This window comes from Mixophyes fleayi, chromosome 12, assembly GCF_038048845.1.
Source record: "Mixophyes fleayi isolate aMixFle1 chromosome 12, aMixFle1.hap1, whole genome shotgun sequence".
Taxonomy (NCBI): domain Eukaryota; kingdom Metazoa; phylum Chordata; class Amphibia; order Anura; family Limnodynastidae; genus Mixophyes; species Mixophyes fleayi.
Genome location: NC_134413.1, coordinates 28,264,135 through 28,278,814, shown reverse-complemented (window position 1 = coordinate 28,278,814; position 14,680 = coordinate 28,264,135). Strand labels below are relative to the sequence as shown.

The window sequence follows — 14,680 nt, the reverse complement described above, 5'->3', positions numbered from 1 at the left end:
CAAACTGTATTTTAGGCTAAGTGTTCTCATTAACTGTTCAGTCCTACTTCGTTCACACCAATGGCCACTGACTGAAGACATCCACACATGGTGATGTCAAAGACCAATTCAGTTATTTAAGACAAGCTTGTTCAGAATACCAGATGTGCAAACCAAAAACATCTTCTATACATATTGCAATCCCATCAAAATTGAACAGGTTCCTATCAGTAGCAGTGGCGCACGCAGGGGGGGTTTCTGGGTCTCCAGAACCCCCCCCCCCCCCTGCTGTATACTACAGTGCAGCTGAAACGGAGCGGCAGCTTTCTAGGGTTTTTTTGGGTTTTTTCGGGGGTGGAGGAAACCCCCCCCTGAAAAATCCTCCGTGCGCCCGAGTAGGACAGTAAATACCGTAACCCTAAGGACAGTTTATAGTCCGTCCACCAAAATTTTTAACATGTTAACATTGGTGAAATCTATTCGGTGGTTGTGCCAAAAACACATCAAAGTATGTACGACTAGTTTTATGTATTATCAAAACAAATAAATTAGTAATACAGGAACCTAATGCATAATCAATGTAATAAAAAAACTATAATTAAGACAAGTGTTGGCTTTTCAAAGCATAAACAAAGAAAACTATTAATACTGGTCTATATGAAAGCTGTATTTAAAATACTATATTACTAATCAAATCCAAATGATATTGTACTTACTCTGCACCCAGTCTTTTAGGGCTGCCTATCTCCTTTGCACCGTTGCTGAGTTCATTGAGAACTATTAGTGGGTAAATAACATTTTTCTCTACAAAAAGCAGCCAGACGTGAGCCTTCTCAAACCACATCATGTGAGCAGCATCTTATAATAGACAAAAATTCCAACTTAGATCTTTGACAACTCCAATGTTTAACAAGCATTAACACTGCAACACGCTATTTAATTCGAGGTAGAGGTTAAACAGGGAACTGATAAGGTGATTGTAACTATTTCACATATAGGACTTGTTGCAATTGTGTCTTTTATTAACTGTTCAAGATATAAACTCTACATTGGAAAAAATATTAATGCAAATAAAATGTTTTCCAGGAACCTCACACTTGTCTTGAAAATACCCCATTTAAATGTAAATGGTAAATATTTTTATTTAGCTGTCTCTCAAAAAAAAAAAATCACAATAAGAAAACGAGACGCGTGGGTCAAATGAAGGGTATGATAAACAGGAATTCAGATACGCAATTAGAACCATTTAAATAAATTATTGCCAACTATTCTAATCAAGTACAATGCAGTATATTTAAAGCAGTTGGTGTCAAAATGTCTAACATTCTATGAGGGTAGCAATAAAAATATTCCCACATCATAAGTGCAAATGTTATTTGTTCAAAATCTGTCATCCAATCCAAATGAAAAAGAATAATTTATACCCTCTAATAAATTAATAGGGAAAGAGGTCATTTACATTTGTGGAAACATATCACAACCCATGTTAGTGTCCTATTTAATTAGGATGATCAACTGGAATTTTCTTATCCGCTTCCCAAAAATGTTGTGCAAATGACCAGACTAACAAATCGGCAAGCGTGAAACTCTTTTTTGAACTGCAAATAATGTATATTCAAGTTGTTCATATAAAAGAAGTGCTATTTTAAAAGGATAGCTCCCAGTCATGTTTAACTGGTATTAATTTGCTGTAGCTGGATTTTAAAAACGTAGAAAAAGACCGACACCTATAGTGGAGAGCATATATCACTGTTTAACAAAAGTACAATAAATAGGTATCAAGCAAAAAAGTTAAAAACTTTTCTTACTTCGAACTTCAAATTGATAATATTCCTTTGTTTTTAGCAGCGGGTGAGAGAAGCAGTGCCAGGGAAGCTGCTTGCGTACTTGTGGTAGGACATAGTGGGTTAGGAAACCAATTGAACCAACCACTGCATAGAGAACGTAACTCAGAACAGGCTGTAAAACAAGAGTGCATATAATGTACCAGTAGAGAACAGAGGAAATTGCTAAATGTCACCTTGCAGCAGAATATTGTAGGACAACGAAACCAATTTTTGTAAAATCACAAATAGAACACATCCAATGCATTAAGAGGTAACAAATATGAAAAATGAGTTCCAGGACACATTTAGCGAACCCATTAGTTGCAGTGCTACCAATGCCATCCATTTTGAAAAGTCTGTGCAATTCCTGGGCTCATATTGCATACAGAGCTTCCACACTGCAAGAGATGATCATGGGCAGCCTCCATGGCAAAAGGGAAGTTTTGGAACTGATCAGAGGATAGATATCACTGGAAGTATAATGCAGCAGATAGACAATATATAAAGATCTTTGTTTATTTGCCTTTAAGTTCAGAAACTTTGATCCCAAATTAAATAATGCAAAAGCAAACAAAGTGTGTCTATTATGCCCTAAGAAGAACTGGTGACCACAACACATGACCAGTTTGGGAGCGCCAGAGATGGACAGGGAGCGGCACATTAACTGAAGAACAGCAAAGCTAGCTATATATCCTACACAGCATAGTTATAACTTTCACTATGGCCTGAAGAGAATCCCATGGTGAATAGTGCGACAGTCTTTGTCTCTACTGAGCTCACTTTCTATACTTGGCCATACCCTCTGTACAACATAAGACTCTTCGTTATTTAGGTATTGATCACTTTATGAAAGTACTTTGCTAACCTACTTCATCATGAGATTCAGAGCATGGCATTTGCAAATAAAGACAGCATTTCTGAAAGAAAGAAGAGTTAGTGGCCAACGAGATGGAAAATAAACATTTTACCTGTAATGCCGTAAACACAGTGCTGACATGAATGGCAAAATACAAAACTGCTATCACGATACAGACAACCAGGTCAGACTGCAGCCGTTCATTCTACAAAATAGTAAATAGTAGACTCAACGTCTAAAATCAGAGTACTGAACACAAACTATATGCAATCTGTAAATATCAAAATAAAATTAGCGTAAACATACAATTTTTAAAACAAACAAATATATATAGGAAACGGAAGCAGAACACATCTGAAACTCTGGCATTTCACATATATAAAAGCACTGTATTATAAAATGTTCTATGATAACTAAGAATTATTTCATATTGACATTGTGCGTTCTTTGCTACAAGGTGTAAAACATCAGACATTTAAAAGACTTATTTCAATTCAATATATAATATGAAAGCAGAGACAATGCTTCCACTATGCTGTTGGAAATGCCACAGTGCCAAGCCTCAGTATCTACAGTCATGACCAAAAGTTTTGAGAAGGACACAAATATTTTTCACAAAGTCTGTCTCAGTTTTTATGATGGCAATTTGCATATACTCCAGAATGTCATGTAGAGTGATCAGATGAATTGCAATTAATTTCAAAGTCCTTCTTTGCCATGCTAATGAATTTTATCCCAAAAACAACATTACTGCATTTCAGCCCTGCCACAAAAGGACCAGCTGACGTCAGGTCAGTGATTCTCTCCTTAACACAGGTGAGAGTGTTGACAAGGACAAGGCTGGAGATCACTTTGCCATGCTGATTGAGTTAGAATAACAGACTGGAAGCTTTAAAAGGAGAGTGGTGCTTGAAATCATTGTTCTTCCTGTTAACCATTGTTAACTGCAAGGTAACACATGCAGTCGTCACTGCTTTGCACAAAAAGGGCTTCACAGGCAAAGATATTGCTGCTACCAAGATTGCATCTAAATCAACCATTTATCGGATCATCAAAAACTTCAAGGAGAGAGGTTCAATAGTTCCGAAGAAGGCTTCAGGGCGCCCAAGAATGCCCAACAAGCGCCAGGACCCTCTCCTAAAGTTGATTCAGATGCGGAATCGGGGCACCACCAGGGCAGGGCTTACTCAGGAATGGCACCTGGCAGGTGTGAGTACATCTGCACGCATTAGGTGAAGACTTTTGGAGGATGGCCTTGTGGCAAGAAGGCCGGCAAAGAAGCCACTTCTCTCCAGAAAAAAACATCAGGGAGAGACTGATATTTTGCAAAAGGTACAGGGATTGGACTGCTGAGAACTGGGGTAAAGTCATTTTCTCTGATGAATCCCCTTTCAGATTGTTTGGGAACGCTTCTGGAATATGGAAAAATGCTTGTCTGGAGAAGGAAAGGCGAGTGCTACCATCAGTCCTGTGTCATGCCAACAGTAAAACACCCTGAGACCATTCATGTGTGGGGTTTCTTCTCAGCAAAGGGAGTGGGTTCACTCACAATTTTGCGTAAGAACACCTCCAAGAGCAACTACTCCCAAAACCAATACTTGTGTCATTTTCAAAACTTTTGGCCATGACTGTACTTGACGAGTCTCTCCACCCTTAGGTAAACTGTCTAATGGTATTCGTTGCTGGCATACTCTCCCAAACGTAATCTCCCCCAACTCTGCATTGCAACATTGTTTTGCCAAGCTGCACCAATTTACTATGGTTGTAGTGTGATCAGATTTCATGGTTATGTATGAAGTGCTTTAAAACACTAGTTTGCAAACCTGCTTAAGCAGTGACCAAGTGGTTATCTGGCCGACCAAGTTCTTGTCTTCAATTGTCCTACATTACCATCTTGGAAACTGTAAATCCTGTGTCCCCAAACGTTTGTGTATTGTATGACTCATTAGGTTGATTATTAGATCATAAAACCTATAACATTTGTGTACTCGGCTCTCAAACTTCAATGATGTTAAAGATGACTGCGAGAGGAATATGAGTATTACAGTAAATCATATGCGGAGACAAAACTAAGATTCCCTGTTCAAACATGAGAAAAAAAACCCCAAAACATGACTGTGTACATCAGGTGACCTACATGATCCACTAAAGCTATACAGCTATAATTTAAAATATGAAGCATTAAATGTTATCTGAAAAACGAGATCAGATCCACCCTTACAACAGAATTTCTCAGCTTCTCAGGAAGAGGGTCCTTCACTTCAGACAGAGGGTCCTCTGGATTTTTATCCTCATTGTTTGGAAACAGTTTTGATTGCACCAATGAGCTGAAACAGGTCAAGATGAAACAAAAAACAATATGAATTATGTGCAATAAACAGCAATTGTTACAAATCATTGAGCTGCCCAACTATGCCTGTGTAATAAAATAGTGGTGGTCACCCTGATACCACAGATTAAACCCACAGGTTTCAAGGACAGGATAATCATACAACATGGGGACATTTATAGGATAATTCTACAATGTTTTGCTATATACAGGAACATTCCTGTTCATCCAACTATCAATATTGGTTCCATTCCAGCAACCACCAATACCAAGACTGTTTTCCACCAATGTAAATTTGATGAAGCACTGTCTGGATCTCGAACACTTATGCTGACTGAACAAAGTTATGACGCCTTTATAAAAAGCTTTTCAGATTTCCACAAGAGAACAATGAAACTGGTGCCAGCAGAGCACGTTCCATTGTATGGAACCCTTACAGCTCTGCTAGTTGATAAGAAAGGGGCGCTGCCTAAAAACCAAACAGGATATTTTGTTTACAGCATGAGCTGTTTCACACATAAATTAAACAGAGAAATATGTGTGCAAAAATGTCTAAAATGCAATGTATTCTGGGAAACTAAACAGGAAGTAAGTGGTGCAAGCTGCAGTCTGTTTAACCATAGGCTCATCTGTACAGACAGAGCATTGCATAAGGATATGCTTTTTTTTTTTTTTTCAAACATGTTCGATCTGTGCGCACTTCATGTGGAACACAGTGCATTACTCATGGGAAATACACACCTTTGTAAATAAGCAATTATCCTTACTAACAATATAACAAGGGTTTTCAGGGCATGGAGCCTCTACACAGGAATGGACCTTCCACACAAGTGCCATCTACACTGAAACTCATACCTGGGACTGCAGGGTATTGGTGGAGAAACCCTTTACACAAACGTCCCATAATGAATATTGCTTACAGAGATTATATCAAAACCATTAGAACTTTGTAAAGAAATCTTCATACACTGACAGCAGAAGGATAATATAAGAATGTAAGAAGGTTTTGTGTTGTCTTCCTGATAAAGCAGACCTGTGGATATCAAGCTGGAATACACACTTTTGGCCATTATGGCTACAGTCGATATATCATAATTACCTCTCAACTGCATCATTTGTTGATTTACAGTGTGACACACACACACACACACACACACACCTTTTCTTTACTTGTGTTTTGGTTTTCATTTTACTCTGATTCCAAGTATGTTCCCATTTAACTAAATGCAGAGGTGGATCTTACGGCCATGTATGTGTTTTACTTTATAGTGGATGTTTATTCCCTCTTCTATATTTCAGAAATACAGTATATGCCCCTTACTTGTACTATGCGAAATATGAGGACATTAGCAAATCTCCTGGTTTTTTTTTTTCTTTAACATGATCTCCTTTCATTATTTCACCGGTATACCTTCATGGACAAATCATCATAGCTTTACTTATAATTTCTGATTTGTGGTTGTCCTCAAGTGCATTTTTTTTTTTTTTTTTTTTTTTGAAGGCTTTATATAGGTTTATAAGTTTACATACAGCAGGTTCAGTAAAGATTCAAACTGGCCCCTATAAAATCACATGCAAACCTGATGCAAAGATCTTTGCTGTCAATTCAATTTAGATGCTAAAATATATTAAAAAAAAAAATACCTATTACATTTGTGATGAGAATGGATCTGCAATATTTATTTTCAAGGATTTCCTTCTGCTCTTTAAGGCTAAATGATGATTATAGCTCACACAGGCGTCACCGCACACTACTTGTCTCGCCATTTATTTTATATCCCCTGCTATTTCTTCTACGCCCAGACCCGGAGTGTTAATACAGAGAGGGTCTACATTTTCCCTTTATGAGCAGAGCTTATTTCAAAAACTTACATGAGGACAGAGGGATCACTGCTCTGTCTGCTGAGATGGTAAGAAACAGCCACTAACACGCCACAGAAAATAGAGAACAATACAGGAACATGCGGGGCCTCCCAAGGATCCTGAAGACAAGAGAACAATACTGGAACAGGGGGCAATAGAAAATTCATATTGACTCATCTGAAATACATGCAATAAATGCTTACTGTGGTTCTAGACATTAATGTATAGGACTGCCATTTCAATTAGGAATCTCATGCGAGAGAGAGCACATTTTAAGACATCAGTGACATAATAAACTACACCTGACAAGGTGATGAATGGGGGAAAACAATCTGAGCCTGGACGTTATCAGAGGTGAAACAGGACACAGTGATGGATAAGCTGTAGGAATCTGAAACCAATCAGCTATTTGTTTATTACTTGGTGCACAAATAATCTCTTAACATTTGAGGTTGCAATGCAAGGTCAAGACTAAATGTACTCACATCCTCCTCCTTATAGAAGGACGACATCCTATTTAATATTATACAACCACTGCACATAAGTTCTGGTCTCGGTGAAATCACTTTTATAGCCATATACAATGGGATTATCAGGGATGTTAGAATCTCTGCACATGGATGTTTTACACTGGCTCCTTAAACTACAGCTACCAATGCACAAAGACATTATCCTTGAAAAGTGTCACGCGGATTGCCAAGAGACCAATGTCGGGCAACAGGCAAAATAAAACTTTGGCAACCAATGTAGGAAGACAATTGAGGGAATTAATTAAATAAAACACTCAAGTCTTTTTGCCACTGGGTACAAAAAATCCAACATAGCAATGTCAGTAGTTTCTGCTAGAGTTCTAATTCCTGTTCGCTAGCAGCACTCCATAAACTAAATACACAACAGGCACAAGGGCTTTCTGGCTTTTAAAACTGGGTCAAGTCTCATTTCTACTGCAAGCAGGTGATTCACAAAACGTTTGAGAGAGCACTGACAACGAGATACAGCTTGCAAACTGAATGAAAAAATTGTAAAAAAAAATTACCGACATTTGTGTTTTAAGGATGTTTTATAGCTTAACATGGACAATGATAATAATAATAATTAGATGTCCATCCAGTGCATGAAACAGAATATTCATGGCTGTGCAATAACTTACCTTAAGAGCCCCATAACATAGTCCATAGAGTAAAGCTACCGCCACAATGCTACGAATAAAGCTGTAAAGTGCTGCAAGCAGGCTGGTGGTAGCTGGAAAATAATAAGTACAAATCAAGATCAAGCCATGAAATTTGGTCAAGTTATACAATCAATGTTTGTAGTAAGTACATTTCAAACAAGACTGATGTCCTAACCATAAAAAGCACTCCAATGTGATGTTCTGGTTTTACAGTGAAATGAGAAAGTGATGGCTCTTTCCACTAACCACCATTAAATGTATTTAGAGAAAACGTAGAGGCCATCTGAGATGCACGGACACCAATTAGGTTACATTTTAGCAAGGCCTTTTTGAGATTTAAATTAACTTTTCTTTTATCTCTCAACATCTGCACCTGCATTATCCCACTACTACAACAATATGGAGAAGAAAAAAAAAAAAAGGAAGAAACTAATATTTTTGAAGTCCTGAAAGGTGAAATCCCATTTAGGGGGCATATTCAAAAGCGTTCCCATCCGTGGCTGCGAGTGTATAGTGACATTACGGTACCGCAACATTGAGGCCTTCTCTTCGCACGCCTATGGGGTGTGCACAGAAATCTGCAATGTTGCGGTATCGGGACCGGTGCAGCCGCACGTAATCACAGACAGGAAAGCTAGTGGAATATGCCCTTAAACTAATGTTATAGTTAAAAGTTGGTGCAGAAAAGTACTTCTCACCATTTCCACCAAACACATGAATATCCACTTGTTCACAAAGGTACATGACGAATGTGTTCACCTGAGGCAGGAGACCAATAAAAAACACAACTGGGAAACAAAGTGTGAACACTGAAACAGAAGAATAATAAAAATTAACATTGAGAAATTTAATAAAAACAAATGCAACGATGTCAAATAGACCAGCAAACATGATTTGCTTTCTATGGGGGGGGGGGGGGGGGGGAGGGGAATTCAATTGGCCGTGCTACTGCCAAAAGTAACACGGCCTGCCTACCATTTCCAATATCATGGTAATAGCGCGCATAATTACTGTTAACACAGTAATTTCAACGCCGGCTTTTAAGTCGCAGCTACCAGAGCTGCCAGCAGAAAAGTTAAAATTGTCGTATTAACAGTAATAGATTTACCGTGGTGTTAATCCTATGCGTGAAATTCTACTAGGATGGCCAGCAGCACCATATATAAGAGTTCCCCTCCTGTGTCTGAATGGTCAGCATTCCGCATGGCTGAAAGTTGGGAGACTATGAATTTTTAGTAACACTTGTGTACTATAAAGAGTACGCAAAAGAGCATTAAAAGATTCTGAAACCATGTTGAAATCTCTCATTGCTTCCAATTCTGCAACTTATTTTAAGACTAAAGCGTTGTATGGATAAACCAAACCCCATTTGTTACTTAAGTATAAGAACACTGATCCAATTGTATGACAGACAATTACATCCTAGTATTTATGCAATCCCCACAGAACGGTCTTAATCCCGAGAAGTATAAAGCAGTCCTGTGTGCTCTATTCACCCTAAGTTTGCAGCTATACAGACAGAGGTGCGCACTACCAGGGAAACTAAGGGATTGGGAACATCACTGATGTTGCATTGAAACAAGAGACTTCTGTTATAGATCTACAACAAATCTAAACTGGGCTAGCTAAAAGGTAAATATTTCTGAAGGCAGCAATGCCTATTTAATACAAAGAATTTCTCCAAATCTGATGAACAATATGCTACTGTACCTACAGTTTTTACAAGGCACTGCAATCCATATAACTATTACTAATGCATTACAAAGCTCAGTAGAGGTAATGTGATTGAGGCCATAGGAATAACTAACAAAAGGCATACATACCAATGATTAAGTCCCTGGCTGAGATGAGGAGCAGAGGATTGGTGAAGGCCATTCCGTATAATTTGTATTTGGTGGCAGACAGGTTTTTGCTTCCATAGTCTAATAACCAAATAAGGCCACAACAGGCACAGAAGTAAACAGGCCGACTATAGGCTATAATACGGTTATGGCCCTGAAATAAAAATGTTTTAGTTACATACATAAAATATCTACACTGACACACAGCTGATATTACAACATTATCAAAACATTTACACACGTGTTTACATGCTTCACAGAACAAACTTACATGTCGAGGGGAAGAAGAATCAGGTTGAACACTCTGAAATACAAAGAAAAATTAAAGTTATTAATCTCTTGATGATAAAAACCTAAAAGCCGTATAAATCTTTATAGTGAAGTCAAGCTAGTATTCCATGATTTTTTGGATGATTTGTTCAACATGGGAGCTGCTGTGCTGCAGTATATGGCAGAAAACTCGACTGATATTAGCCAATACATATATTCCACTCCACAGAAGTGCCCAAGCTCCTACACCACACTATACCCATGCGGATGAGAGAGAAATAAATCCTAATTAGGTATTTAAATGACGACTCCATAACTACTGTCGAAAGGTGATTTACGAAAGGTTGAACTTTACAATGAACCAGTGTCTTTTTTCCAACCATGTAACTATGGTAGTGAATGCTAAAACTGATTGCAGAAGTGACAAGGACTAAGATTTAAATATAAGCAATGTGAAGAAGGCATAACGCATGCTAATTAGAAATCTTCATTGGTCACACTAGGCAGCACTGAGTAGAGCATAGCGAATGAAATGGAGTAAAGCCATTGCCCAAGTGATGTCTATATTGTATGATGTTATTAGTGCAAACTAACTTGTGGTTTGAACAAAAATGTTACAGTTACATGAAGTATGCAATTAAAACGACCATCCTTTAAAAATAAAGAAAATGGGCGTGCAAGTCCATAGTTTAATATAAGGGTCAAATACTCCCCAAATGTATTCATTAGCACCTGCTATGTAGTACAATCAGAGTCAACGGAAACAAACTTCTCAAGCACTTAAGCAATATACACTATATAGTCTAATCAAGACCTACAAAGTACCTCCATACTCCATCAGATGGCGCCTATGGTATGTATACACCAATATTGGTAAAACAGAAACGTTTTTTCAATAACCAATAAAATTCCATTTATAATGCAAACAAAGTTCTGTTTTACCAATATTGGTATATACACACCCTAGGTGCCATAGAGCAATCATAATTGTTGAGCTTGCAATCAGAGTCAAGTCACACTTTATATGCTCCTTGACCAAAGTAAAAACGAAAGCTCACCTTAAGGAGAGAGTACTGACAGCTGGCGATAACAAGACAAAACTGGAAGACCCAGATATCTTTGAAGAATCCTTCTGTGAGAAGAACGGAGCCCAGAAAGGCAACCAGAATTGCAAGAATGATTGACAGCACATTTTCTAGGATCTCTCTATTCCTGAAATGAATTTGTAGTAGGTTAAGAGCTTTAACTATATTACAATGTCAATATTAATGTATTATGTTAGTGATGCTAGTGCAAGGCATGTAAACAGTTCTAACTTTGGAGCCTATTGTTACATGTCAGCATACCCACTCGCATTTTCATGCGCTGGTATTGCATCACTGTTTTCCAAATGCTTCTGGCTACATCCAGTGCCTTTCCAAATGTAAGTAAAAATGCTGGTTAACAACTGCATTTCAATAAAACCTATATGTTGTCATTCTGAGCTATAGACCATCATGTTTATAAGGGCACATCTAAGAACAAAAATAGCTTATGGAACACATTCCAACACACAAACCTATAAAGCAAAGGTGTCTAAACACAGTCCTCAAGGGCTACCAACAGCTCATGTTTTCAGGATTTCTTGCCAGGTGAGTTAATCTTTTTGGCTGGGTCAGAAATTATACCACCTGTTTCTACAGACAAAAATCCTGAAAACATGACCTGTTGGTAGTCCTTGAAGACCGAGTTTGGACACTTCTGCTATAAAATATTTGTCCACTTGTAAATTTTCTGTGTTTTTTTCCCCCCCATCTAAACATTAAAACAACTACAATAAAAAAGGAGGGGAAAAAAAAAATCAGTGAGAAAGGGGAGACCAAATGTCAAAACAGAAAACATAACATGTAGCAGTGTCTTTAATGAGTAGACCAGGCATTATCTAATTCTCATTGCATAAAAGCTAAAGCCAACTAATGCTGTGTCTAGGAGTTACAAAACATTTTATTGTACACATTACAAAGACTTCAATAAAAGACATAACTAGAGACAGCTGTTTGAATACTTTATAAAAACTTAGTGAGCTTTATATTGGGCAGATCTAACATTGGCGTCCATTACTACAGTAAAAGACATGTCCAATTAGTAGATAGTTAAATACAATAAAACAACTGCAGTGAATATATACTAAATAGAGCAGAGCAGTATTTCTCAACTATCTGATGGTGTTTCAAACATGTGAAGATCTTGCAGGAAAAAGTAATGTGAAACGTACATGAGGTGCAGGAACTACCAATGGGATATGGTAAATGGATTAGCACATAAACCTTCATACAAAATTTTAGCCCATAAGATACTTTCTTATGCATATTACTCAAGGCTGCTCTAAGGCTGACAACATTCCTCAAACAACAGACATTATGCAAAAAAACATTGCTATAAAAATTAAACTATAAAATCATTGTACACAAACAGATTGATCTGCTCACCTGTCAAACAAGGCCAAAAGCGTCAGCCGGTCAAAGTTGATGCCAACCCAGAGCTTGGGCAGAATCCAGAAGCGGTAGTAGTGTTTCACTTTGTGGGATGCCTGCTCCTGTGGCTGCATCTGATCCTGCAGATCAGGGCTTAGGTCAATATCCTGCTGCTCTAACAAGTCTGTGTCTATGGTCAGCAGCCTGTTTAATCGAATCTGGGGGAGAGAGAGCTACCAGAGAGTCAGAAGGAGACACATTATGCTTAAACTACAATCAGCATTAAAGAGGACAAAAAAAGGCAACAAAAAAAAAAACCACAACCAAAAATACCTGAATATGCTAAACTTCCAAAAAGCCCTACATGTTATTAAATTATGTAAAAATACAAATCATCTGTTTAGCTCCAATGACCGTCCGTCTTTCCAATACATAAGTAACCTGGGAATCTGAATAGTCAATAAGCAAATAAAAATACCTGCCATAACAGTATGCCAAGTCTTTCTATTCAGTGCTCACACCAGATGTGGCATGGTGCAGGACAGAACTGGAGGACAGGGGGCAGAATGGTGAGGGGTAAAGTTTGAAAACAGGGGGGTTGAACACCCACAAGTAGTGCATGAACTATTGTGGGGGAAAAAGATCCCTATTAGCCAACTCTTTGCTCCATTCAGTGTACAGAGCAGAGCTTGAGTGCAGTCCTAATCATATTTCTACAGTCCCTACACTACATTAAGGATATAAACTCACTCTGAAAATTCTTATTTTAAGGTTTGTGCACAATGTCACTAAGACATTGTCTAGGTAATCGTGCATTATGTCTTTATTACATTTATATCTGCTATAGTACATGGGGTTTTCAGCATACATGAGAAACATTCTGCCCTCAGGCTGGCTTTCTCAACACAGTACAGTCATGCGGCTGTGCAGGAAAATCCACTTTCTGTTCACTACATAGTGCACCTCAACACACTTTTAGGCAATACGTGCCTCTATTCTTAAAGGCCAACCCCAATTCTGTAACACATTGCATAAACACTACATATAGAAATCCAGAGTCATTTACCTGATATAAAGACATGTAAACTCCAGTGAGGTTATATATGTCAAATTCAGGGGACGAGACTGACTCCAACGGAACATCACCCTCCCAGATATCACTTTATTTACAATTTCTAGTTCGAATAACGTCCCATAATGGGTGTTTAAAAATATAACAAAAGAATAGGGCACTGACAATGTTATCATTGAAATCTAACATAGTTTTTAGACATGCCCCAAAATTGGGCAACAGGGAACCGCTGTAGGCTTATCTGCTGAAAGCAGACCTCCATGTGATATAACTGCTGTCCCCAAATGTTGAACAAAGTCTAATTTAGGCAATATGTTTGTCTGGCAAATTGAAAACTGATTGCAACACTCAGGGCTCAGGCCACGATACGAGAGTGTAAGATATAGCAATATTACAAAAGTGGACTTGGACCTAAAACTATTATTCCTCAACTGACAGTAGCAGTTTCAACTGTTTATCCATGGCCATAAACGCCAAAACTATGCTTATATTTATGACTATCGTGTTTTAAACAATCATACAGCTTGAAAACAGATAAAAGAGAATTGAAAGAATCTTACTAGATCATGTGGGTAGAATCGAACTGAGGTAGAACTTGATACATGGGAATCTGTGTCACTGTAACAAAGAAGCAAACATCAGTCCATTTAACTCTGCTACATTAAACAAAGCTGCCTTAATTAACAATCATTTGTGGCAATACAGTACATTCATCACATTAGGAGTTTCTATCCCAGAGTTGTGCATATCAATCACTGAGTGGTGTACGCAGCTTGCAATAGACTAAAGAAGACTGAACACCAAGTAACATGAGAAGTGTTTCCTCCAACGGTTAACAATGTATGCCCCAGTTTTAGTTGAATTATCAATCAGTATAGACAATCTGAGTATTGATGAACCAATTCTAACAATCAGTGCAGCTTATTTTCACAATGCTTTTCATTATCGCATTTACCATGCTGTGTTGGTAACAACGGCACCTGACCACGAGTGTATATACACCTAGAGAATACAGGTCCT

At 38.0% G+C, this 14,680-nt stretch overlaps 1 protein-coding gene across 6 annotated transcripts in view; it reads right to left on the bottom strand.

Annotated features, from left to right (window-relative positions):
• The window catches only part of PCNX1 (pecanex 1), a 90,977-nt gene that overhangs the window by 28,561 nt on the left and 47,736 nt on the right, over positions 1–14,680 (bottom strand). For 4 of the 6 annotated variants that reach the window (XM_075192855.1, XM_075192857.1, XM_075192860.1 and 1 more), the window contains 12 exons: positions 14,221–14,278; positions 12,604–12,821; positions 11,194–11,347; positions 10,137–10,169; positions 9,848–10,019; positions 8,723–8,833; positions 8,004–8,095; positions 6,863–6,972; positions 4,883–4,988; positions 2,774–2,866; positions 1,788–1,938; positions 696–837 (listed from right to left, as the gene is read on the bottom strand). In XM_075192855.1, the coding sequence (XP_075048956.1) occupies positions 696–837; positions 1,788–1,938; positions 2,774–2,866; positions 4,883–4,988; positions 6,863–6,972; positions 8,004–8,095; positions 8,723–8,833; positions 9,848–10,019; positions 10,137–10,169; positions 11,194–11,347; positions 12,604–12,821; positions 14,221–14,278 (1,440 nt within the window). The remainder of the gene's footprint in view (positions 1–695; positions 838–1,787; positions 1,939–2,773; positions 2,867–4,882; positions 4,989–6,862; positions 6,973–8,003; positions 8,096–8,722; positions 8,834–9,847; positions 10,020–10,136; positions 10,170–11,193; positions 11,348–12,603; positions 12,822–14,220; positions 14,279–14,680) is intronic. The other 2 variants (XM_075192856.1, XM_075192861.1) reach the window with 1 other exon arrangement.